The sequence below is a fragment of the Cardiocondyla obscurior genome, linkage group LG02, assembly GCF_019399895.1.
Source record: "Cardiocondyla obscurior isolate alpha-2009 linkage group LG02, Cobs3.1, whole genome shotgun sequence".
NCBI classification, from domain to species: Eukaryota; Metazoa; Arthropoda; class Insecta; order Hymenoptera; family Formicidae; genus Cardiocondyla; species Cardiocondyla obscurior.
The window spans coordinates 606,286-633,678 of NC_091865.1; the positions used below are offsets into that span (position 1 = coordinate 606,286).

At 40.7% G+C, this 27,393-nt stretch overlaps 1 protein-coding gene and 1 long non-coding RNA gene across 3 annotated transcripts in view; one reads left to right on the forward strand and one right to left on the reverse strand.

Moving 5' to 3' along the window:
- Positions 1-27,393, forward strand: part of LOC139113346 (uncharacterized) — a 131,664-nt gene that overhangs the window by 7,944 nt on the left and 96,327 nt on the right. For both annotated transcript variants that reach the window (XM_070674452.1, XM_070674453.1), the window contains exon 2: positions 20,727-20,978. In XM_070674452.1, coding sequence (XP_070530553.1) covers positions 20,727-20,978 — 252 coding nt within the window. The remainder of the gene's footprint in view (positions 1-20,726; positions 20,979-27,393) is intronic.
- The window catches only part of LOC139113390 (uncharacterized), a 108,191-nt gene continuing 82,180 nt past the window's right edge, over positions 1,383-27,393 (reverse strand). The window contains exons 3-4 of the long non-coding RNA XR_011547679.1: positions 1,779-1,903; positions 1,383-1,629 (exon numbers count right to left, since the gene is read on the reverse strand). This is a non-coding gene — a long non-coding RNA (uncharacterized lncRNA). The remainder of the gene's footprint in view (positions 1,630-1,778; positions 1,904-27,393) is intronic.

Genomic DNA, 27,393 nt, shown 5'->3' on the forward strand with positions numbered 1-27,393 from the left:
CTTCCGCGCACAAGTCACTCGCGAGCACCCCGACCGTGATTTTAAATCCGCGAAAATTATCGATCACTGTCGCGTGGTATTTTTCGGCACTGCTGAAAAAGAAAATCCTGAAAATAAAAACAAGTTATTGGCTTACCAAACTGCATACAGCGGAGTTGTAGAATTCTGGCGTTGGCTGAAACATAAAGAGAAAAATATTAATGTAGACATGCTAATTAGTTCGTAAGTTTGACAAAAAAAAAAAGTAGAAGTTTATTTTATTTTTTTAAATATAATTTAAAAAATTGATATTCACCTAAAAGTTGCTCCGCCGATGCATGATGCCTCCTGGTGGGCCTGCTCATCCTCTCAGATGGGACGTGACGAGCCATCCCTCCGCGCACTGGAAACTCGCGAACGCACTCGCGTAAAAAATTATCGTAGAAAAAAAGCGCGCGATAACTAGCGGCACTCCCGAATCGGCCGACGAACCGGCTACGGTTCGTATAATAAAATATCGACGTGCGACACTGCAGCGGAGTTCCTCTTGATCTGCAACAGAAAAATGAAAAAAATTATTTTGTAGATGTCACATCTAATTAAATAAAATAATGGGAACATGTTATAAAAAGTCTAAAGCATTTTATCCCGAAGAAAAATTGATACCTACCCCGGGGTTGCTCCGCTGGGGCAGGATACCCTTCCTGGGCCTGCTCCTCCTCTCAGGTAGCACGTGTCGAGTCCTCCCTCCGCGCACTGGACGCCCGCGAACACCCCGGCCGTGCTTTTACAATCGCGAAAACGATACTGCACTCGCGTTTAAAATGCAGCCATACCAAAAAATCGCGTCCGAATACGGTACGGAAATCCCGGAGCGACCGACCGACACGGCACGAACACGCGGTCGCTGCGTAATGCGTACTTTAAAGAAACGCGACGTAATCGCACGTGCTCTTCTCGCGCGGAGCATCACACGTGTTCTCCTCACACGGAAAATAGGGAGAAAATAGTCCTCGTACCGGGCGGTTTTCGCTGTACGCAATACGCAAATGAATATCGCTTCCGGTACGAACACACGTGGCTGCGGTATAGCGAGTAGTGAGTACGTGTGCGCGCGCGACCGCTGGAGAAGGACAAAGCGAGAGTGGGAGTAGTGGGGGAAAAATACCTAGCGCGCGGCACGTAGGCTCGCGCTCGCTCTCACCCTGTTCCCCCCCCGCCTCCCCCCGACCCTCCCGCGCCTATCTATTCGTTACTCTCGTTCGATTTAATTGTAATATTTAATTTAGTATGTCCAGACAAAGACGGTGCTTCCACCAAGTCTTCCTCGATCTCAAAAATCGAGAAGACCGTCTTTGCCTGGACATATTAATTAAATATTAAAATTAAACCGAACCTCCAAATCGCCGATTTGATAATTAAACTAAATAGGATTTTTTCGTGAGCTAAATTTAAAAGCGTTTAAATCGAGAGGAACCGTGCGTTAAAAATTGGAAGAGTCTTTTACGCGACGTGATACAATCAGATCTCAATAATTATTTAGAAAAGAAAGAATAGATTTTTTACCCGAAATGCTTATAATTGAAATTGATACTGCGAAAAGAAAACGCGTGACTCACGAATATGCTGGCGGAATGTTAGTAAGGTAATCTGTAACAAATAAATGAGAAAAATTAAATTGTAGAGATCTCAATAATTATTTAGAAAAAAAAAAGATTATACGCGCCTCTGATATTTTAATTAAATAATACAAAATTAAGTTTCGAAACCGGCAAAGATAAAAAAAAATTGATTCATACCAGTGAGTTGCTCCGCCGATGCTCGATGCATCTCCTAAGTCCTCATCCTCCTCTCAGAACAGGCCACTCCAACGAGAATGTCAGTCTGATGTTCCTTCGACGAAAGTCTTCCTCTGGATTTTTATCTGAAACAAAAAAATTATATTCTATTAGCAAAAATGACGAAAATCAAACGTACTGCTTTACAATTAAATAACGCAGTTACGAGCGCTTCACGTTTTATTTCACGTGCTTTAAAAAAAATCCCAGTTGCAAATTAATTAATATTTTTTTATCGATCAATAACGAATTATTATCCCATCCGTATTTAGTTCACTTGCTGATCGGACTGTACATTCATACGCGAGTGTATGTCCGCGCGATTACATTGCTCGTTTTCAATCGGCCGAAATAAAAGAGCCAAAAAATAAATGGAAAAAGAAAGAGGGAAGACAAAAACCGCTGTAGTAATGTAAAAGGAAGGCGATCGCGTGTTGACTTAATTCTTCTATATCTACGTGAATTATAACTGTGTGCGGCCGTTATCTGTGAAAGTTCCCGACTGCATTATCGCGAGCACCGAATCGCCGATAAATAATATAAGATCTAATTCCGTAGTTATGTGCTACGTACCGTGCTCACTTGGCGATTTAAATGAATAAATTTTCCAAGCACCCTCCCTCCTCCCCCCAGCCCCGTGGCAACGGCTTCGGTATAAATTGCAAACGTGTATTATGTAACGAATTAAATTTAAAAGAGGTATTTTATAAGAAGTAAATTATAACTTTTCAAACTTTCTCGAGGGCGCTTTCTTGGTGGGGCGTTTTCAAATTGCTTTTATCATATTTTAAATTTCATTCGGCTTTATTCGAAAATAAAAGAAAAAAAAACGCGATAGATATATACAACAGCGAAGATGCTGCACCTTTATAGTTGCAGCGATAAAACATTTACATTGCTATCGATCCCTGGGTATCTAACACTTGTATCTCCTTCCTTGTACGCGCCGTCTACGTGTACGCGATTCAGAGCCAATCGATTGCCCCGTAGCTCGCAGAAAATTTTGTTAAATCACACACCGCGGCTTTTGTAGGAAAAGAGTAGAGTTTCAGCCGATTTCTACAATTAGACGTCTGTTTGTTCGTTCAAAACGGCGATAAAGCGCGATTTGTTCTTTATTCTTTTTCGCCTGACGTCGCGTCGGGCGGCGCATTGTACAGTTGAATTCATGTTTATTCAGCCTTGACACGTACGCTCTTATCGAGCTGCTCTCTCCCGCTTCGGTATCGTCACTCGCTCTAAAACGGCCTTAATGAGTCTCGGCAACATTCTCTCCTCATGCTTTCTCACGAAATTCATCGGTGAACCTTCCGCGTTATGTATACATGCGAAATACTTCGCTCGATGAGCTATACGATTATGCGCTTCACAATCGAGGCATAATGAAATGCGGATACAAAGTGTAACGAGCACAGAATAGATATTAAAACTTGTTACATAAAATCCAGGATATATATATATATATATATATATTTCTGTACTATTTTTTTAATTTCACATTTTTGCATGAATATGTACATGTATAATTAATTAATAACGTATAATATTAATTTTTTGAGATTGATAATTATTAATACGCGCGCGTATCAAAAGTTACGATTTCTAAATATATAATATTTAATTTAATTATTTATTCATTTAAAAAAAATTTTTTTTTTTTTTAATTTTATTTATATTCGAATGTGGCTCGCACAGAGAATTGCTTCTTAATTTATACAAAATTAAATCAATGGCGGGACAACGATCAGAAATGTATGTGTTTCGAATAATAATGTTATTGCGAAACTTCCTTGCTATCTATCGCGTAAAGCGCGAAGAAATTGCATTTGCGTAATGTCTCTAAACGTAAACTCAAGCGTTTCGCACCAGAGTACTAAATGAAACCTGTATACCTCGACCGTGTAGCTCCCAGTTTACTGACGATTCAATCGATATCTTTCGTATGTGTCGTGAATCGGGAGAAATCGACGAAACCGTGAGAAGTTCAGGAACGATTGTTGCGTCACTCTTACAGCCGAGAATTCACCATTTCGCTGAATGAGATATGAATACCGCTTGCGGTAGATTATAATAATCTTCTCAACGCAATATATCTTTTCGCAAGTGTTTATATTTTTACATTTACAGAGTTGAAAATTCATAATGCGCGACGATAAATCTCTCCCCTTTCCCCGTCCGCGTGTATAATCCGAGTTTACCAATTTCAAATTAATTTTTAATAAGCTTATAAACAGCAAAAATGTTGCTCTCCACTTTTTGTCGCGAGCCCCGATTAATTTTGTTCTCTCTTTCTCTCCTCTTCCCCGCTTGGCTTTCATTAGTTATTGAAATAGCCAGTACTTTAAAAATAGACAATGTCTACGCGAATAGCAAATTATTCCAGCGTTGAATGATTAAAAATAATTTTACTCGACGGTAGTATTTAAATCGCCGGGATTTACGTGCTCGCGTATCCGTGCGTGCGTCGATCGAGATTTTTATTTCTTTTTTTTTTTCTTTATTAAAAAAATTTTTTTTAATATTTTCCGAGTGCAATACAAATAAAGAGCGGTTTGTATATTTAGTGGCTGAATGCAGTCTAACTATTAAGCGTTATATCGTCGCTTTTCCTTTGCTCTCGGTTTTCTCTCATTCCTCCTACCTTCGCCGTCCCTTTCCTCCACCGGCAGTTTCCAACGTAGCCCGACAGATAGTCTCACAGGGGAATGAGGTATCCGTACACTGGGCAAAAAGTAATTGGTAGTAAATTTCCTTGATTCTCGAACTGGGTATCAAGTTGACGCCACCGTGTTCTATCGATTAGCGGGGTACGGCGAAACGTATCGTGACTAAGTAAATCTTCGACAGCCTCGCCACGTAAACAGCCGAATGCACGCATCTAATTGATATATTTTTAGACGTGACTCGAAATCGACGACCGCGCCGAGAAACGTACGGACGAACGCCGGGTATTACATTGTAACGGAATATTAGTTATGTAAGCTAGACGGGAAGGGGGGAGGGAGGGAGGAGGAAATACTGCGCTGTGTCCTGATTGCACGGTATCGACCTGCGACACTGTATCCATTATCTGGTTCCACTTTCAACGAATGGCCGTGTGATATTTAATTGGCAGAACGAAAACGCGACGACTGACTTTTTAGGGAAACAGATTAATTCCGCGTTTATCGGGCATGCCGGTTTAGGCGTCCCCGAGTTTTCGAAACTTCCATTTTATTTATTCACGATAAAGAACAGTTTTCTCGTATTAGCTTTATATATTTTACTTATCTTCTCGTCTTCTGTGTACGCTTGAACGTTTACATGAAAATCAAGCAAACGGGGGAGGTAGAAGAGGGGGGCTTGAAAAAAATTTTAATCTTGGAGTTATCAAATCGTTAATGGCGCAAAAACTTAATTACTTAAAAGATAATAATATCCGATAAAAGTAGATAAGCACATTTATGAGGCCTTAAAATATTCTTTTATCACTTAAAAGTTTAAATCATTTATTGTTCCAAAAAAACGATGCAGAGAAATCACGCGCAAAAAAATGTATGTTTTAAAAAATCTTTTATTAAAGCATAAATCATTTATTTGTTTGTCCTTCTTTTTTTTTTAATAATACGTTTTGATTTTTTAAAAAATTGAATTTTTAGAATATAATTTATTGAACGGCGAGATATGTTTTTTCTTGAATATTTGCTGAATCTTACAGTTGCGACATTGTTCAATCATTCGCTACGAAATGATGGAATAAATTGTTTAGAGTAGCTTTGTCTATCTTGTTAACATAATTATGGAAACGAAGTCTAGAGAGAGACTTTGTGCAGCTGAATTGAATAATTTCAAGCTTCCCGGATTTGCATACAATTACAAAATTGCTCTGCAGTCAATTACTCGGCTGCATTGTGATCGCGACAATGCCGATTCCATCCATCTCACTATTTTTCTTACTCATTTTCAAAGCGTACCCTGCGTAAAGAATTCAAGTTTTAAAGCCCTGCCGAATCGGGTCAAGTGGGAAAATTGTTCAATCGACGATAAGCATTTCGTTCACGAGGGATTGACGAAGGCAGGTCCTCCGCGCGTGCCGCTAAAATCGATACTTTCCTAGAGTACCACTCCACTCACCGTTGCTTATTAAATAACGTCTCTCATATTAATCTTAATTAAATTTTTTTATTCCGCGGTATTTATTCTTTTTCCCCTTATCACGGTCTCACGGCCGCAAACGATAATACCGCTATTGATTTCGTTAAACGTTTTAGTCCTCGATTTCGTAAAGCCGGTGGGGGGCGGGCTTTAGGTTTCGCTGATTTCGTCGAAACAAAATCTTTATTTTTATAACGAGCCTCGTTGCCTCGTACGAAGCTGAAAGAGTGCGAAAACTCCCCGAAAATGTGTACAGAAGCAATTTTTGCTTTGACAGCGATGTTCAGGGCGCAGGGGGAGTGAGATAGGGGCGAGAATGGAGCAGCGAGGGCGGATGCGAGGGTGGATGAGAGGACGGAAACGACGTACGGTGGCAAAGCCGATAGAAAGGCCCGATGTAATTACTGCTGGGAATTGGACCAATGGAAAATGTATTCTATTATTGTGTCAAGCTTTTTCCGAAAAGACAGACTGTTAAAACCGTATCCTTTATTTCTTTTGTATAGACTGCGTTTTGTTAATGGACTCGCAATTTGTGAGCAGCAACAAATAATTCAGACAAAACGCGTACGGTGAGCGATGTTATGGCGAATTTTTCTTTCTTACACAACGAAAACCGGTTTAAACGACTCCTGCGCCGTGTGCGATTGCATTAGAGATCGTAGCGTTCGATTTTATCGCGATATACTTTATTAAATAATACGTGCTTTTTTTTTTTCTTTTTTTTTTTTTAAATAACAAGATTTCAGTGGTGTTATCGTGTTGTATTTTAATCTCGGGGGAGGCGGGGGGGAAGAGAAATGCATCAATAATAAATGTTAATATGTCGCAAGAAATCGATATCTCAGTAAAAACACGCGAGTAACTTAATTAGTCGCGATTCATCGCACTTGACGTCACTTAACGAGCGGAATATGTGTTTCTTGCTAATACAGCAGTAATCACTCAATCAAAAATAATGTCAACGCATCGGGCGCCTAAAATTTCGCTTGCTAATATAAGTTGATATCGTCTCCAAAAATTATTTCACCGCCACCAGTGATAAATTGCGACACGTACCGTCATGTTTTCTATCTGATGCAACTATACGCACGTCACTCTGCTTAGCCTTGCCGCGAAATGGTGATTTATAATAATGCTGATTTATAAGATCGTGAAGGCTGTTATCTTTTCTTAGATTATTAATCGCGGACGCAGGAACGGAGCTGGGAGTTTTCGGTGACGAGGACGATGATGAAACGCATTAACTCTTGATAACAATCTTTCTGTGTCTCTTCCATTGCTATTAATTATCGCGTTGTAAAAAAAATTAAAAAAGAAAGAAGAAGAAGAAAAAAAAAATTGTTTGCCCACCTTTCGCGTATGGATGAATCGGGTATAATCGGCGATAACGTATCTGTTATACCCCTCGTGACAGTTATGATAATCATTCTGTACCGCGCGGAACGGAAACGTCGCAACGAAACACGAGCGATGACGACTCTATTTGCAGGATAATAAAACGTTCAATCGTATTGCATTATTGCGTGCCTCCGAAAATTCCTGTCCGCCATTCGCGTACATTCTATCGATCGCCTACTCCTCCTATTCGCCGCAGGTTCTGGCAAAACAAGCAAATAAAAAAAAGTGATAAAATATCCCCGTCGTTTATTATTAAAAAAGAGAGAGAGAGAGAGGGATGTGGGGGAGGGAGACAAAGAGAGAGTGAAAGAGAGAAAAATGGTAAATTGAACTATTCTGAAAAATAATACGCGGCTAACGGAGAAGGGTAGGTTTTTATCGATCGGGGACGCTTTTTTGCAAAATGTAATATAAACGTTAACCACTTCTCTCTTTGTCTTCCTCCGCGGGTGCATATCGCGCGTTTGTTTGCATACGCACGCGCTTATACGCGTGCACGTACATTTTTGCGTGTGTCACGTGCGTGCGTGGCGCACGCGCCCCGCGCGTTTCGTCCGCTCCGCGAGAAAACATCTGTGGGAGAAAAAGGCAAGCGACGGGCGCGCATAACATTCTGCAAATGCGGCGTGCGTGCGCGCGCGCGCCGCGATGCGACGAGATACACGATCGTCGTACAGCATCTATAAGGCGGGAAATTACTCCTCCGCGCGCCTCTTTTTTCTCTTCCCCCCTCGCTCGTCCCGTTCTCCCTCCGGCAATCCTCCTTTTTTCGTCTCCCTCCCCCTCGTCCTACGTATCCGTAAGGTTTCCGTACAGAAAGAGAGGAAATCGCGGCTTCTCGCGTTACTTTTTCGGCCCCGATAGAAATCGAGGGTATGCACAATCCCTGCGATTCCCCGAATACATTATCGTCGGCCGGCCGATCGATGGAAACGATGAAACGAAATGCATTCGATTGTGTTTGCACGATGCGCCTATGCCGGTGCGTTAACTCGCTGCGCAAATATCGTTATCTTCTCAACTGTAGAACGGCATGAAAAGAATAAACAGCGCGTCAATTAGTTCGGCGGTATCGTCGAAATCGAGACGCGAAAAGTCAAAAATCCGCCCGCGATTTTTTTGGCACGTTTAACGGCGGGCCGTGCGCGAAATTTCGCGGTCGCCCGAAGCGCGATGGAACTTAAATTCATTACAAAAGCACCTCTTGAGATTTGTGATTTTCGCTCGCCTTCAAACTGTCAGTCTACTTGCTTTTTGAGTGTCAGTTTATTTAACGCGGTGTCCCTAGAGTGTCGGCTGGGATACGCGTATACAGCGGCCATCCACGGAACAGCTTTTTGTCTTCAACGGTCCCTTCGTATCCACATTTCCTCTTTTTCCACTTTTCGCTGTGCTTCTTGCTCTCTCTTTCTCTCTCTCTTTTTTTTTTTTTTCCTTTTTTTTTTCCCCTGCCGCCACGCACTTTCCAACATGTTTCGAAATATTCCTCCGGGAAAAAAATAATGTTTCTTGATGTTATCGTTTTAGTTTCAAACTCTTATGTACTTACTTTTGTGATATTTACTATGTATATCTACATACAACTCCTCTGTAATCTTCTTTATATCGAAATCTTTAAAATTATCGTGCCGTACACGTGACGCTACATTTTTTAAATATTAGTACTCGTCGATACGATATTTTTTAATAATTTTACGCTTCATAAATTGATGGAATAATCTTTCATTCTGGAACGGCTTAATTTTTTTAACGTACGTGTAATATAATTATATACAAATTCGCGTTGCGCATCCGTTCGAAGGGAATTTAGGATTTTTCTCGATTCACGTAATATATTCTTTCATATAACCGAGCGCGAATTTGCTCATATTCGGAAATGCCTAGTGCAAGTCGGAAGAAGTAAATAAACGAGGCGAGAAGTCACCCAGCGAGAGTTGCTCCTCGGAGAAAAGTGAATTGAATCCAGTCGATGGAGCGGGTACGTAGGTGAGAGGAAAGATGCACGGAAAGAGTCAGATCTGTGTGTTAAGAGGAGGGGAAAAAGACCGGGTGGAGGAAAAGCATCGGCAAAAGAGTGGGATGGCGGGCGCGCGGAGACAGCGGAGGCGAGATTAATCTCTTCATGAGGAACAGAAATGAAAAATAACGAAGAATAATATATAAATTAAACGACGCGCGCTGCGACGAAAACTCTCCAGCGGAGCCGGCCGAAATGGAATTTATAAAATTACATTTCTATCTTTTTCTTTTTTTTTCTTTGTCTTTTTTAATAACTTGTAAAATCTCCCACCCATTTTTTCGCGGTAAAGCAAATGTCATTATCTCGAGAGTGTTGTTCAACAGCGTCACCGTTAATGGCGCGGATTAATTCGTAGTCCGAGGCTCGTAACGCGAGTTAAGCAGCGTTTTAAATTTATAAAAAAAAAAAAACCTCGAGTCAAGTTTACGTTATGCGTATAAAGTATACTCGCGAGCGCGAGTAAATTCGGTAAAGAGGAAAAATGTAGAGAAGATAACAATCTGTTATATCCTGAGAAGTTTTCCGAACGTTCCCGCCTATTATGACCCGTTAATAATTTTACGACCGCGAGCGAGCGACGCGTACTGATTTAATAATTTAACAATTACGCAAGATAAGGAGGAGCAAATGCTGTCCGTGGGCGCGCGCGCTCGTACAGCCGTTCAATAACGTTTTTCTCTTCCTTTTTTTTCTCTTTTTAGAATTTAATAATAATGCGATATCGAAATATATGTATAACACGTATGCCGTGCGTGCCTGCATCTGTGTATGCGTTTATATGCGCATGCGTAGGTCGCGTGCGAGCGTGGATAGACCCTCTCTCTACTCTGTTCTTTCCTTCCACCTCTCTTAACACGCCGCATACTACAGAGGAAGATAGACAGAAAGAGAAAAAGAGAGAGAGCCCGGTAGACAGAGCGTTTCCCCCTTTTCTCCTCATCTCTTTCGCTCCCCTCCTCCCCTCGCCGCCCCGCACATTCACTTCACCAACCGTGTGCGATTGGGAAATCGTAACTGCAATAGCGCATTGCATTATCTGCGCGAAACTGCATGTAAATGCAAAAATAAATCGGACGGCACAGTACCGTGCGCTCGCACGGTAATATAAATTAATATTATTACAAATTGCGATTTTATATTTCGATGCCTCAAGGGGAAGAATAAATGTATAACAATGTTTTTTTTTTTTGCTTCCACTCTTTTCACGGGAGAGAAAACGCGAAATACAACCCCGATGCAAGATACACCTTTTCTATTTTCTATTTTTTTTTTCTTTTTTTTTTTCCCCTTCTTCGTCTATTCTTTTTTTTATTTTTTAATTAAATTTTTTTAAATTGTGGATCTTTCGTTCTACTTTCGGATATACTTGTGATTCCTGAGCGAACCAGTTACTTAATGTAATCTAGCTGTTCTCCGGCACGTTTTATACCTCGTATCTTATCGTTGTTTTTGTTATGCATAAGATCAGAATGCACGTTGTGGATTCGCAAAACCGCTTCGCAATGTTCTTCGTCATTACAATAATTTCGCGTATTTAATACCGTACTTTCTCCCTGTTAACGTTAACTGGCATGACGTAATTTTTGACATTATACATTTTCCCGCGTGATTAGTTTCCTAGATCTAGGAACGACGTTATTTATTTCTTTAATAAAGACGTCGTATCGTGATTTACGAATTTACGGACGAATCGATATCAACGATCGTTTTATAATAATTATTACAACCCGACTTACGAAAGAATTTCTCATTTAGAAAATACGACCTTAACTCACGCATGGAATCTGTTGGTCGAAAACTTTTGAAATAATGAGCGATATATCAAAGGAATTTCATTAATATTAATATAATTTATTTTTATATTTTGTGACGATTATTTTCTTTTCATCTTAAAAAAAAAAAAAAAAAAAAAAAAAATGACTAATTACTTTTCACAAACTCGCAGCATTTATTTTTATATTATATTTATTGTTATTTCAATTTAATTCGCAGTTTTATAATTTTTATTTTTCCTCTTTGTAAAGAATTCAACTTTTTTTTTTTTTCTCGATTCACGTTAATTGTTTAGTTTATTCAGACTGGCTATAAACGCTATCACGTGCAACATCGTTAAAACGAATATTACGTAAATGAGAGAGAAACGGTTCGTCCGCTTTTATGCCTGTTTTACAAGCGTTGACAACATAAAGAACGTGGAAACGCGGCAACAATTTTACGTAAAACTTCATTTATAAATAGCAAAACTGTAGAAGAGCGTCGTATTAATTGTAAAATAAATTAACGACTCGCGGGTTAAAAAGTCATGCGCTTTTGAAGAACGTATTATCCGTGAACAGCGTGTGATATTTTTCTACTTGTAGAATTATATTATAAGCTATTCGTTGAGATTACATTAAGCTCGTTTATCATATCGTATCACTTATCGCCGTGCCTAAGTATGTATTGTAGATAATCAACTCGGGCTATAATCTGAATGCGCTGATAATACTGGTATTAGTGATGTTGCATTTTACTCGTGTCTGATAAACGTAGAAATAAACATTGATTAAGAGGCCCCTGACCAAAATAGGGACCCAATTTCGTATATCCCAAAAACCGGTTTCATTTTGGCTGCCATCGCCAAGGTGACTTCTGATCTGTGAGATGAGACTGTGTCTCTTTTTCTCTCTCTCTCTCTTTTTTTCTCCCTTCCCCCCTTTTATTTTTCAATTTTATTCGCCGGATATCTTTTATTGCCGATCGACGCGACGCGTGTTTCGCGAATGAGAACCTTCCGCGGGAATAACGACGATAGTGACCCTATGCCGTGTAATAATAACTCGATGAGAACGATGCCAAGGGGCTTTAGCGGGGAAACGAGAAGGAACGGAAGGAAAGGAGGCAGGAAGAGGGACGACGATACGGTCGCAAGAAAACGAATAGTGCGAGCGCGACGTGTGCTTTTGAAGGGCACGATATACACCGCTCCTCTCGCATTCTACATTTTGCCCACCAATTTCTGTACTCGATGAAACTATTTAACACTTTGAGAGGACGGTATCGCGAAGGATTTAGATTTATCGTTAAAATTTATATTTATTACGAAATTAAAATTTTTATATTCACGTAAAAAATAATTTATCGGTAAGGAGAATTTAATTGAGAACGCCACGAGAAAAGAGCCGCGTGTATTAACACGGTTATTTAAATATATGAAAAAAAAAAAAGAAAGAAGAAAAAAATGGTAGGAAGAGAAAGCAGCCTTCGATAAATCTTGTAAGCTAACGTAAGCATCTGCCGGTTCTAAATGAGAGTCCGTAGACTTCGAAAGGGAGAGTAGGGAAGCTCCGAGGCATCGTGCATACTCGTTTTGATGCATACGAGTGTTATATATCCGTATATACCCTGGTAGTTTTAGTTTTCAGCGAATCAGCTTTCAGTCGCACTCATTATAAACAGTCTTGCATTAAGAGATACGTGCACGATAGCTTTATTATACTTTGCGTATTTCTAAACGTACGACGTTGCTGTTGCTTTTCATGTTTTTTATTATTATTTTTTAAAAATATTTTTTGCTTTATTAAAGAGTCGGAAATGCAAGATTAATCTCGCTATCGGTAGGCGACTTGTTTATCGATTAGCGTTTGGCGAACAATTCGGCTTATCGATTGATTGACCGGTGATGAAGAATCAGATAACGTGCGCCTCAGCGGAATATATTTGCCGGGTTCAATCGATTTCTGGATATACTAGTTTCCTGCATCGGTCGAGTACATGTACTGCACAACGTCGAATACACGGCCGTAACAGAGCTCGCTTTTCGCTTGTGAAATTTTTATCAGAGTATCTCATAGCATAATACGATTTTGCACAATAATATACAGTTTACAAATTCATGAAACCCAATCAAATCGCGCATGCCGGGCCCGAATGCAACATAAGCATCATTTTTTAATTCCCGTGACGCGTATACATTTCGCTCGCATGTATATGTAGTATGTATTCTCTGTAAGCGCACGTTACATTTGTTATTAATATCGTGTTATACTGTATTCGCTCCCCAGCTCTCTCTCGTTCTCTTTCTATCTCTCTCTTCCCGCAAGTGCCCGCTTCGCTCGCTCGGAATATCTAATGCAGGGTTTTCTTTCCTCGTAGTATCGTTCGACGGTGCGTAATTGATTCGCGGCACGCACTAGGGATGAGATATGGATCGGTAACTAATACAGATAGGCAAAAATTGATTTTTTCTCGCGAAGCGCGAAAACCTGATAGCTGGCATAGGTTTCCTTCGGTATCCGGCCCGCGTATACTTGCTCGACCGAAATGAAATCTTTTAAATGCCTGCGAGCGCTTTGTGCGATGATGTGCGTTGACGAGTCAAGTGTGCCTATCCGTTGATTCACGCGTCTCCGTGTGTACGCGCGCGTGTGTGACGTACCTGAGTCAAATTCCACGTATATTGTGCGTGGCCGGATTGCGCGTGTGCGCGCGTGTACGTACATGCATGCGCGTGTCAACGACAGCCACCGACACGGACGCGCCGAGGGGAACACACACGGGACCCTCCGCGTGACGTGTGTGCACGTGCAGCATGGATTTAAAGGTCCGCTCACACGATGCGCTCGTCGTCGCAGTCGAAAGTTTTTAATTAAAAGCCGGTGGCGAGATAGCCGCAGATATCCGCTTTCTTTCTTCATTAAAAAAAAAAATGTAACGCAAGCGGGATACATCTCGGTTGTTCCGGCCTGTAAAGGTTCTTATCTTTCGGCTCGTTGCGCCAATTTACGGGTCGCTAATTTAACCCGGAGGAACGTCGGGAAAATATTACGCTCGACGCGAGAAATATCGCTTGTATTAGGTGCGCTACTTACAACTTTGATATCACGAAAAACGCTTACATATCTAATCGTTGTATAATCAAAGGAGATGACTCTTATTTTCCTTTCATCGCGACGATATTCCGTTATTTATCTTTAGCGGAACGTAGAAGATAATTTAAACAATGGAAAATAGAACAGTCTTTAAAAAGAAAAAAAGAAAAGAAAAAAAAAGGAAAAAAAAAATTGAAACTTAACCGCGATGCAATTCTATTCATATGTTATTATAATGAAAATGTACGTAATGCGTTATTACGTCGTAATGCTGGTCCGGTTATACTTTCCGCCTGGTGGATTCTTGAATCTCGGTATTATCGGACGACGTCATCCTGCGTTTCTTAATCTCCTGACCACGGTGATTCATGCGATGTGATGAACGCTTTAGAGCGGTTAGTAAAACTCATTCGCCGCGAATGAAAGAGAAGGAGAGGAGGACAAAGCGAGGGGGTGTTGCGAGAGGCCGAGAGAGACGGTGCAATGGGTTCTGGAGGAATATCATCGGAAAGCGAGACAGATGGGCAGAAATATAGACACGGTAACAAGGAGGGGAAGCAGAAAAGAGAAAGAGAGAGACAACACGGAGGGCTTTACAGGATAGCTTCGTATATATGCGATTACATGCGGCGAGGGTATACAATGACGGGGGGTGAGCGGGGATGGGGAGCATTGCCCTATATCCCGTTCATTTTTTTTTTTTTTTTTTCGATCCCTCGACCACGCGCGTTTTTCTACACGTTCGTACTCTAGCGCGAGTACTCTTTCCGTTCGGAATGAGAATATCTACGTATTCGATTCGCGACGAGAAAGGTTAATTACATAACGCGAGCCGTCGTTTCGCGCAATCGCGATCGTCTCAAATGTCAGTCGACGTGGAATAATAAATATTTTACGTTCAGTAATTTTTCGTCGCGATAAAAGGAGCCTCTCGTGATTGTGGAGGGGACACGTATTTTGTGCATATTGCGATTGCAATTTATAATTGCTTGTCGTGCGATTATATATATATTTTTTTTTTTTCCACCCTCTTTGTCTCTCGTTCGGTCGCATGTGTTGCCAATCGTTTTTTCCGCCGATAAAAATATTTCGACGTTTATATCCACGACTACTGGCAATACGCCGTTCGATACATTACGCTGTCGGTGCATGTTACGTAAGAACTATTTAACGATCCGACGTAATTTATTCACGTTATTTCGATTGTGTGCATTAATTTCGCGCCGCGCGATCTCTCGCTCATCGCCCTTTCGTTCCTCGCGCTCCGTTCTCTCCTTTTTCTCGCATGTCACTCGAACGTCAGTGTGTGCCGCGAGTTTCTTGTGATACAGCGCGAATGCTCACCCATTTCCGTATCTTCCGATCGACCGGTACGCAAGCATAGAGACGAACGGCCCGATGAATATCTCCAATGAATATTTACAATATTCATGCCGCTTCCACTTGTACGTTCGATCAACCAGATTCGATTAGCTTCTTATTGCTTTTGATCTTTCTTTGCATTTACATTTATTTCTTCTGTCGGAGCAAACGCAAGCCAGAAAGTACAGATATGAGTTTCTCTTTACGAGGGAACGGCGGAATAACCATGAATAATACGTAGGTACATGTTGTTTTACCGAAATGATTTTTAAAAAAATATTACGCGACTACTTTGCTTTTTTTTTTTTTTACTTTTTCTTCACGTTTAATCAATATCATTTTTATTCCCATTCCATATGCTTCTTTGTCCTCAATGGACTTAAAATATTACGTGACGCGTTCCTTTTCTTTTATTTTCTCTCTTTATCCGATTCTCTGTCTCGCCTCCTTCTTTCTCTGCGTTCCTTCCCTCCCTAACGCCGTTCTAGAGTTCCGAGCGTTTCTGTTGCAAAAGGAAAACAGACACCGACGATCATTATATAAAGATAGTTTCTAGCAAAAGTTTCAAGCGTAATGTTATAGTATCCCCGACGGGCAGAAACGGATAATGCATTAAGAAAGATAACAATTATCTACGTCGCGTCATATATACATCGCCGGAAAGAATTTCGCGAAACACTTTCGGATTACGCCGCGCGAACGACTTCGGGAGGAGAAACGCGTGCGTTTCCCTTTGTTTTATTCGCGCGATTAGCGTCGTCCCGCTGCTAAGGGCAAGCGCCTCGAGCGGCGGCAGTCACAGAAACCGGGAGGGTGTACCATTGTTGTTTAACACGGCGCGATGTAAACGTCCGGTTCCGCCGGTACACCGTCCTCTCGTGTTTTTTAAACAATCACGCCGGCACCCAGGGGTGGCATTTTTGCGCTTCTTGCTCGGCCCAGTTTTCGCACGCGCCCTCGCCGTTATCGTGAAATAATTAACAGCGACGCGAAACGAGCAACCCTACGACCGTCGACGGGTAGATAGATATTTACGCGGAGGAGTTTTTTTTTTTTTTTTTCGGAAGGTGAGGATCGCACGTGCATACGTCGCGGCGGGTCCGATGAATAATTCATGAGCGCGCGGAACAATATCTGGCGACTTCCGATAGAGCATGTAATTGGCACGTACCGATAAATAATAATGGCGACAGCGGGGGAGATTGGAAAAATTTTTTGAAGACCCACGTGTGCGTCGCGTGCCCGCACCCGCGCTCTTACAGCGTAGATAAAAGAGCGCCGTAGATGCAATCGCGATATCAATGGCGGTAAGTTTCGCGTGCGGTGCGGCGGAGGCGCGCGCGCGCGCGGTGGCGGAGAGAAACGAGATTAACTGCTATAAATACCATCGCCGGCTGATCTCGGTCCTCCCTCTCTCCTTCTCGGCGATCGAGCACCGGCGTGAAACTTTCGGCCTCGACTGTACTCTTAAAACATTGGAAATAGTTATGGCAGTGGTGCTCATGCCACTCGCGGATCGCTCGGCGATGATTATTAATTCAATTATGTAAGCGATTGATAGCGCGATATGCTCGACGATTTGCTCAATAATAAGCGACTGTTTTGCATGCCGAAGCGCGAGCCGGCGGTACGCTAGTTTTGAGGAGATTAGCATGCGCGCGCGGCCTAAACGTGACTCAATATCGAGCTCACTTAGCCGGCAATTAAAGGACTCTGTTATTCGAAACGTGCCTTTCGGAATCATCTCGCTCCGTGAAATCGATACATCGTCGCGCTTTCGCGTTGCGTCACGGTATAAAGCGATAAATCGCGCGAGCGGTAAGGATTTCTATCGGCCCGAGTTGGGAAAATGCCGGGCGAATTTGTGAGCGAATATTCTAGTGATCGATCTTTTGCGCGGCTGTCTCTTTTACGTCCAAATCCGATCCATTTGAAATTTCGCCCGGGTAAATAAAGCAAAGGGAGTAATGGACAAGTCTCCGCTGCAAAGCAGCAGACGCTCGTACAGTCCGCGCTGCAAGCGCGGACCTTATGTTGCGCTTTTGACATATCGCCGTAACATGACGGAAGTAGCGAAGCGTTGCTCCGTTTCGCTGTTACCCGCGATATCGTTCGTCGGGTTCGCGCCCGTTCAGAGATCGTTCGCGAGTCTTTCGTACGCGGTGATACGTTTCGCGAAGAGGACGCGGAAGCGTGCCGCGTCGTCTTTGTTGCCCGGTGCCGCGAGAGGTAAGAACGCAAAGGGGTTACCGCAAGTCCGAGGGTTCGCGGCTGGCCGCGAAAGCAAGTTATGTTTTCGGTAGATCCTGCTTCTCTAAAGTATCAATATAATACCGAGTACATAGAAGCGTCTTGGGTAGAGAGATGAAACTGTAACCTAACTTAATACCGAGTATATACATTTTCAATTACGATCAGGCCGTTCTCGCGGCCGAGAAAGCTTGCGCCGATATCGCGATCGTTACATCAATATCCGACATCTGTGACCGCCGCGGAAGAAGTAGAAAGGGGAAAAAAAAAAAAAATAGAATGAAAGAAACGACGTTCGTCATTTCAGCCTGCTCAATCGAGACACGCGATCAACGACGTGGCTGATCGATTTCGCTATTAGAATATTCCGTTCTGCGATTTTTCGGCATTCCGGCTCACGTCGGCAATTGCAAAGTGATTTCCGGTGATTGATACGTATCAGGCGAGGACGTTTTCCTTTAAGAAAAATCCCTACGCGGCGTTTCTAAGCGCATTCGAAACCGACGGCGGAGATCCTCCTCCTTCGTGTGTTTCGTTAATCGCAGGCGTGGTTGACGGTCGAATTACAATAAGAAAAAAAAAAAGAAAGAATGAAAGAAAGGAAAAAAAAGCGACGGGGCAAGGACTCGGATCATCTGCTACTCCACCGAACGGCCGTGGCATCTGTCCGGAAATTATGCGACGGACTGTACACACCGCGTGCACGGTTCGTTTGCTCTTTCGTTTGCGGAATTTTTTTCAGCAGCCGGATAATAAACATTTTTCTCATTGAATAATAAATAGTTTTTCTAGGACGAGGGGAGGCGAGTACAACAACGTGAAATAAACGTCACGTTCTTTGAATCTTCGCTTATACTTTTGTCATATATATAAGTTCCTTTCTTCCTTTCTTTCTGTTATCCGTTGCGAAATGCGAATTAGTCGCGTTCCTCCGTCGAGAGCCTTTCTTATCGAATGCCACGCATACGTGGACAAGACCGAGCGAGTAATTAATTAATTTTTCATTTAACCGAAGAAAATACCATTTCCAATTCGAGCTCGATATTTCGGCAATTTATTAATAATATTATAATTTTAATTATATTTTAATTATATTATAATTTTGTGTAAATTATATTTTTTAATTGCCCTTTCGACTCGGCGAACTGCGCACCGATTATCCGTTGGTTTTAAAGCACAATTTTATTTGGAACAATTTAAAACTGCAATCGACACAATGCTAGTCGATTTTTTTTTTTATAACTGCGAAGAATTTATTGTGAAAAATCCTATTCTATAATTTGAAACTGGGTCCTGCAGTTAATAATGAGCGTATATTTTTCTTTTAGATTATTCTTTTTTTTTTCCAACTCGGCAGATTCATCAAACTCAAAACGGTTAAAAATCTAAAATTCTACGGAATAACAACCTGCTCGGATGAGAGTTAAAAATGTTCATTAAAATAAAAAGTTAAATTGATTTAAATCAGAGGATGTACTATTTCAACAAAAAGAAAAAAAAAAAAAAACTGTTTTGAAAGACCAACAAATAGTCAGCGCTCAGTTAACTCAGTTAGAAAGAGTACACAAAATTTACACAAATATTAGAGCAGCAGAATGTATATCCCTGGACAAAAAAATAGCACATGTGTGCAATCATTAAATTTCCACGTATACAGTTACAATTCCCTCAATTTGACGAATTGTATATAAAAAGTATTTTATTGTAATATAATATTTACACTAAAAAAAAAATTAAATTATTCTTGTTAATTTTTAAATTTACTTTTGCAAAAGACCATATGCTGTAAACGTTTGTAAAATGCGTAAAACGGACGTTCCTTGAATTTCTTTATCACTAGCTTCTTCAGCTATTTCACGTGGCGTGATATGCGAATTTGACGCGGCAAGTAAAATGACACGTTTTTCGTAGACAGTGACTGGAGCAGTAAGTGTGCTATCATTTCGCTGACTCTGATTTATTTCGTTAATAAATTTAAAAATCAACAATGAGATAATTTTAATATACCGTCAAATTTCGGGACGTAGCCCGACCGGAAATGCCGTCTACAATTAACTGTCGGAATTATATATCGATCTGAACTGCGCTAATTATTAATTAATTTTTCCGCGCACGTTCGCCGTTTATTATTTATTATACAATCGGTTCCGCCCTGTTCATTGTAATCGTCGACATTTCGGCCGAATCGCGGAAACCTGCGTCGCTTTTAGCGCGAAGATTCCTCACCGGTTCCCTCAAAATTTATCTTGCGTACGTGTGCACGTGCGTAAATGCGTGCGAATGTTGCACGAGTGTTTCATGTTTCGCGGTGCACTGCAAACACCCTCTAGGGAGTCGTACCCTCGCTTTGCCGCGGTCTCATCCCTCGCCACCACGAATCTCTCGCGACGTATTCGAAGGGACGGGCATTTTTAAAGCCGACGAATGTGTTCTTATCGGTTTAGAAAAAAAAAGAAAAAAGGGAGAGAAAAAATCTTTCAATCAAATATCCCCTGGGAAAAAGAAAAACCATTTCGCAGTCGATTTTACAGTACTCTTTGTCGTACTGATTCGTCGCCGTTTTAATACATACATCCCGTCTATTTATCATTTGATTAATATTGCACCGTAATACATTCTAATATTCAAACGCATTTCTCATTAAATATTAATATATGTTGATTATAATATTAATAATGCTATACGAGAATAATTATTAAATGGCATGTACCGCGAGGGCGATATTAGAAGCGAGGGAATAATATACGGGAAGTAATATGAAGGGAATGTATCTTCTTTGTGCAGCAAGTATTTACGCTCCTCTCTTTCCGGCGCGTCATAAAGGGCTCGCAGTGGGTGGGTAACGACTTGAAAATAAATGTTGACGAATTCTTTTTTTTTTATCTCTTTCAGTTACTTGGCGGTGCTTGCTTCAGCCACGGCCCTTACACATTTTATAAAGCGGTAAGGATAAGTAACGGTCGTGTCCTTCGCCTCGGCAGTTTCTTCCTAACAAAATTGTGGAGCGATGCCGATCTCGTCAGCATCGGCGAGCTACAGCTGCTGTGGATGGACAGCCGTGGACCTAACCAGCCTCTGGCGTCTCTACGGCTCTATTTCTTACCTGAAAACACGCCAGACGGAAGGAGGGACACGCACGGAGAGGTGAGTTCCCGAAAAAAAAATAAAATAAAATAAAATATATATCTAAACGAGCAAGGATTAAAATTCCGCGTAACGAATTTTTCGCAAAACTCGAAACCAAATGAAATGCGGACTCACGTAAAGCGTTTCGACGAGATGCCTCCTTTAACCACTTACGTCTCTTTTAAAGAGACCCTCTCAGAGGTTTGTCTCATTCTTTTAACAAATATCACGAGCTGTTTCTAAGTTCTCTCCATAACTTTGCCATATATTATTTCGGTCTTTAAAGAATACACTTCGAAACTTGTTTTAGAAGCAACCTTTCCCTTCTTTTTTTTTTTTTTTTTTTTTAAATACAGGGCACGTTGAAAGAAAGGAATGGAAAAAAACTAACCGTCGTGCATGTGTGAACGATTATTTCTGCTTTATCGACTATCGTTGATAACGAGTGCGCGGAATATTGTGACTTTGTCGGTTTTTCTTTTTCCCTTTTTTTTTTTCTCCCCCACGTATCGCATTATTTCGTCGGTGGCACATTTCGATGCTTAAACTGTATTTTCGCAGAACGCCGGCTCGCTATTTCGTCAGACGAGTATATCGACTTCTTTTCCCACTGAGAATACACGCGCGCGTGTATACCCAAGTTATTTATCTTGCTCTAATATAAATTCAAATATTCTTGCGCGCTCCCCGTTGCGGTCCGCGTGTGCACGCTGTTGTTATATCGGCGCGTGTATCATTAACTCAGTTGACTGCATCATAATGCAATCGAAATAATCACGTAATCGCGACATCGCGCATCAATGTAACTATTTCCGTGCGCGAGATCAAATCGGACGATTACGCGAATCACGAAAGAGGCATTATTCAAATATGCGGAAACACGTTGAGCGCCCCCGGGGCGAATAAGCGAGCGGAAAGGCCAAGCAAACGAAACTTGTGAAATATTGGCATGGTCTTAAAGCCACTTGGAAAGCTTGAAAGGATACGGTCGTTCGGCGGCGGCCCCTCGGCCTGACGTTAGGGTGGTTTTTGGGGTCGTCACGCTCTACGCCCTGTTGTTCCATTGAGACATCGTCAATTAAGCGCACCCCTTCGCTCGTCATTTTCACTGTTTGCAGGGCCGATTATTTCGGGAGGGACACCGAATGCTCGACTGTAATCAGTATCTGCCCCTCGGAAACGCCTGTCTTTGATCCTTTCCACTTTTGTTTATTAACTACGAACGCGCAAGATAAATGTCTCTACCGACTGCCGTTTGCCGAATGTAACTTCCTCGTGTTTCCCTTCTCGTTTCTGAAGCCACGAAAATCCAAGTCCTAGCTCGCTGCTCCCTTAAGACGATCGATATCGCATTTGGCATACACGACGAGGGAATAGCTCGATTTACCGCGAAGAGAAATGTTGTTTCTCTCATTCGTAACGTACGAGAGAGAAAAATAGAGAGAGAGAGAGAAAAAAAAAAAGAAATGCTGACGGGGAGGACGTAGCGCAAAGGGTGTGCGGACCGTTGTTTGATGGGAATAATATTATAGACGCCGGTAGCGTAATATCTCTCCCTTCGTCGCGTCGTTGCTTCGAGTTTGCATGCCGAGTTCAGAAATTGTTCGTAATGGCCACTTTCTTAAAAAACAACCTGGCAAAATGTAATTCGTAGTTGCGAGTAAAAAGGGAGACAAGTGGGTGAGACAACGAACAACCAGAGATAGAAACCTGTAATTGCGGCTGCTACTTTTGACCCTTTTGTTCGTCGTAATTGTTCCAGAAAGGAACTGAACTATTTCTCGCCGATAATTATGTCGAACAACGCGATAGAAAGCATTATCTTAAAACGACGCCATTGTTGCGCTTTTATATTGTAGTCTCATCCCCGCGGCGATATCGCTACGAATTATTAAAATTTTTTTTTAATTCTAGTATGCGCTTTTATGTACAAAGAGATATGTATGTCTATCTATCTTGCCTTTTCATTTTCTTTCGTGCGCGCGCGTGTTATCGTGAATCGACCATGTCGTATGTAATTGACGTGATTGATGAGCCCGACCGGGATGGGGACTTTGCTTCATCTTGACTATCGAGGCAAAATATTTGTCCAACAGCTGCTGGCAATCCGGTTTTCGGTTACTTTACAATGGAGGAAAGAATTTCCAATTCCCCGGCATATCGCTATTTCTATAAAAACGTCAAGCCCGCAATGAGTATTTTAACGTTGGAAGATACGGTAATTATTAATTATTATTTCAAACCGAGATAAATCAATAGTGCTAATTGAATATTCCGTTAGCATGTAAAGTGGATAATTTATATTAATATCCCGTCCTAAATAATGTAGCCGATCTCCCTCCCCTTCTTTTTCAATGTTAATGTACATTTTCAAAAATAAAATTTTCCACCGACAGCTTACGTTTCCATTACTACGTTAAACGATTATACAAACGTTATGAAAGCAAAAAAAAAAAAAAAAAGTATTTTATTAATTTCTGAAAAATAATTTAACGGCCTCCTTTAATAACGATTCTACAACAGCGTTTCTCTCATTATAATAATTTAGCTACGTCATTTTTAATTACAGTAATTTGTAATGACGGGGAATGGAATAAATTTTATAAGCAATAAATTTGTAATTTTAAGTAGGGAGCAATGTTAGCGCAGGTGTAATACGCGCGCGATACCGTTGACTATTGGAACGGAACCTGTATGGTTGCATTAGCCAATAATTATACCTACGTATTATCGCAATCGGCATTCGCATTGCAATAATACTTTTATATTATTCCGTTCGGCTTTGGTTCTAATTAAAATTTTATCGAGAATGTTTACTCCAATTCAAAGTTGATTACATTGCATTCTCTATTTTTACTCCGCGATGCTGCCAATCGAAAGTTGGCGCAAACTCAACGAGAATCCGTTTCGCGAAACTTGCTCTGTTCGAGTAACCACCACTAGTTTGCATGAAGTCATGAGAAATTCCAACTACGGTTAACATTTATTTATAACGTTATACTGATACGCGAATGTATATACATACATGCATATAAATTGCGAATTCAGGAATATTGGAAAGATTAAACCAATTTTCTCCCACGCCAATTCATATACCTCTACGCCGACTCATTCTTTTGCCAATAAATTTAATGAAGAATGACTCAACATTAATTATTTTATTATATTAGCAAAAGCTGTCTCTTGACGTTGTAACAAATTGCAATTTAAATTGTTTCCATTACGAAGCTGGTCGGAAGTGCAGTTAATCGACTTTAAAGAACCTTGAATGCCGCGCGATAAGACGATTTTATTAAACTCTACGAGAATATTTAATTAAATCGCGCGAAATGAAAATAAAATTTTATTATCTCCGCCCGAGTGGCCGGTGGCGTTTGTTTCACAAAACATTTCAGTCGCGATGAAAAATTTTTCTTTGCTACCAGTTTAGCCAGTTTAGAGCCGGCGAGACGTTTTTAACTCTGTCTAAGTAATACAGAATAAGCTAATTAATTATTCGAGCGTGATTACGTGCAGCAGGTACACTCCGGTCCGCGTGGAATGCAACGGGCCTGTTTACGTGTGCGTACGTGTGCGGTCCACACACACCGACACGCGTGTCGCCGCGTATTATCGCGCGCGTGCGCGTACGCCCGGGCTCTTATCAGATGCAGCAACGATTTTACTTTCCTACCGACGAAAAAAAAATGAAAAAAAAAAAAAAAAAAAAGATAGTGGACGCGCGCGCGTCCCGCCTCGTTACTTTGTAATAGTTCAAAGAACACCGCGCGCGCGCGCGCTTTCTTCAGTAATTTTCGTAGTTTTAATTCGCCTGCTCGGTACAGACGGAAGTATGCATTTTTATTTGGCGTGCAAAATTTTAATTAAAATTCTCGTTCTTTCCTCCGTCCGATTCGTTCGATAAAGCAATTACGCGTGTCATTATCTGCGCTGTGCATATAGTAGGCACGCGCAGAGGAGGAAAGTCCAATCCCTGAGTAGATTCTCAAGAAGATAAGATAATTTTTCGCTTCAAATCGGCAAGTTTATAGGCGAAAAAGAAGGCAAAGACGTATGGGTTTTTTTTTTCTCTCCCTTTTTCTTTCTCTTCCCTCGATGATCTCACCACGTCCCTTTTTTCGTCAATACCAGCTTACGGCGTGTCTACGTCACGCTGCGAGGAAATGTACGTGTTTATCGCTTTATTCTCTTTTTTTTTTCTTTTTCTTTTTTTTTCCCCTGTCATTTTGTCGGCACAAATACGCAAGCGCAAACTCATCACGTTAGAATAATTCGATGTTCTAAATAAAACTCGTGGAATTCGCGTGCACGCGGTTGTTATTCGGCCGCTGGAGGAGAATCCACGGCGGGTGAATGTACTCTTAAGCCTGTCACACAACGAGAGATCACACGATTAAGACCTACCGCTCGGACAGTCCGTCTTGACGAATGTCGAAAATTTAATCCGCGATTGTCATTAAGTATGCTGTTTTTAGCCTTTTATTTTTTTAATTCTATTTTTCGCGACTCGCGGTATCAATATCATCGAATCTCCATGGGTTTAATAAGTTTAGTTAGCAAATTGAAATCTTTGCATGCGAAAAACATATTAAATTTACTTGCTATAATGTATATTTATTGAAGTATAATTATTCTATGCACCACTCTCGCGTGTATTAAATCCACTCAAATGGAATAGCTAGAATTAATAGAATCATCGAATATTTAATGGCGATTCAATTAAATGCTAAAATGTATCTTATATGTATATGTATATATGTATGTACATACGTTATATTCATTAAATTGCAATCCATGAAATTATATTACATTTATGTACATTGCGCTCCTATGATTTCAATCTCGTGAAAAAAACTCGTTTTTAGAGATTTCATTTCACAAGCGTAAAAACAGAGAGAAAAACAAGTTTTTTTACGAGTTTTACGTTGTGTTTTCCGCATTGCAAATAGAAAAGTAATTACATTAAAAACAAGGTAATCTGAGAATCTACATTAATTGAACCTAAAATTAAACTACGGCTGAAACTCAATCACTTAAAGTGATTATTAATTTTTCTTTTTTTTTTTTTCCCTTCCTTCCTTCCCTGTCATTTGCCAATTAAAAACCAAGTATCCTCGTGTACCGCGTACGTTCCGCGTAATATAAATGATAGAAACAGAATCTAATATCTAATTTCATATTCCATTGAGATAATTTAGTTTCCTGAATGCAAGGCGGAAAACGTAGGTACGGAGGTATTAAATACAATATACGGGAATAAGTCAACATTATATAACGCTCCTCCTTGCGACATTATCATTAGCCAAGCTCTTCTCATTAACGACAACAATGTCGACGTAGTTACCAGTATTATCATTATTATTGTCATAACTTTCCTCATTAACGAGAAAATTGAAATACTTTGCTTATGTTATAGCGATGTAATATTATAGAGAAAAAAAAAAAAAAAGCGGGTCTCTCAAAGAACGATTTAATATTACGAACGATTATTTATTACTAAAACAAAGCGTAGGAAATTGGTTATTTAATATATTTATACCTTGATGCAGAATCGGTACATACAGCAATCGTTAATGCAATCGCGGGTTAAAGATAAACAGGAAAGTTAACGCCACGTTGAATAAATTAAATACGAATCGAGATAATCTTATACGTGTTGAAGAACGTAACAACTTGTTTTGATTGAATCTTTTTAGTTGAATAAATGGAAAATAAAGCGAAAAATTGATTCGAGGCTCTTAATCGAACGCATCCTATTGAACGATTTGTCTGGCGAATTTAATTAATCGATCAATTCAAGAACCATGTTGTGTTTGGATCGGGAAAGCACAATAGAGTAGTGCACGTCGATAGAAGGTCAATGAACGCGTAATTTCATCAACCAGCCACCGTTGTGTTACAACAAGACAATTAATATATTCATCGAATCGATTTGATGAATTAGCAAAGCAACGAGTGGTCGAGCGTTTCCAAAGTTTCGGATTCGAACGACACTCCAGACATGTCGGTCATCGATTTTGCGACCGCATTGCAATGTCTTTCTCTCTCTTTCTGTCTCTCTCATTCTAGTCAGCCGCATCTCGGCAATCTTTTCATACGTACACATATAAAATAATTCTGACTGTTACGTAAATCTGTTTTTAGAAAAATAAAAATTGGATCACGTTATTTTTCGTACCGCGCTTTCTTAAAATGTAAAACAACATTTTCTTTTTCCTCTCTCTATCTTTCCTCTCTCTATTAATAAAAATGTTGAAGTCGATTTGTACTTCTTTCCAACTTTCGTTCCATCGTCTTTTTATCATCGCGCGACGATCGGGGGGGAATATAATAAAATAAAGTACAGATTGTCGCTTTTCTCTGACGACCGGTATTTGGCGGGTATTAGGCATTCGAGTGGATTTATGCGAATGCAGTTCGGCGTGTGCGCTTT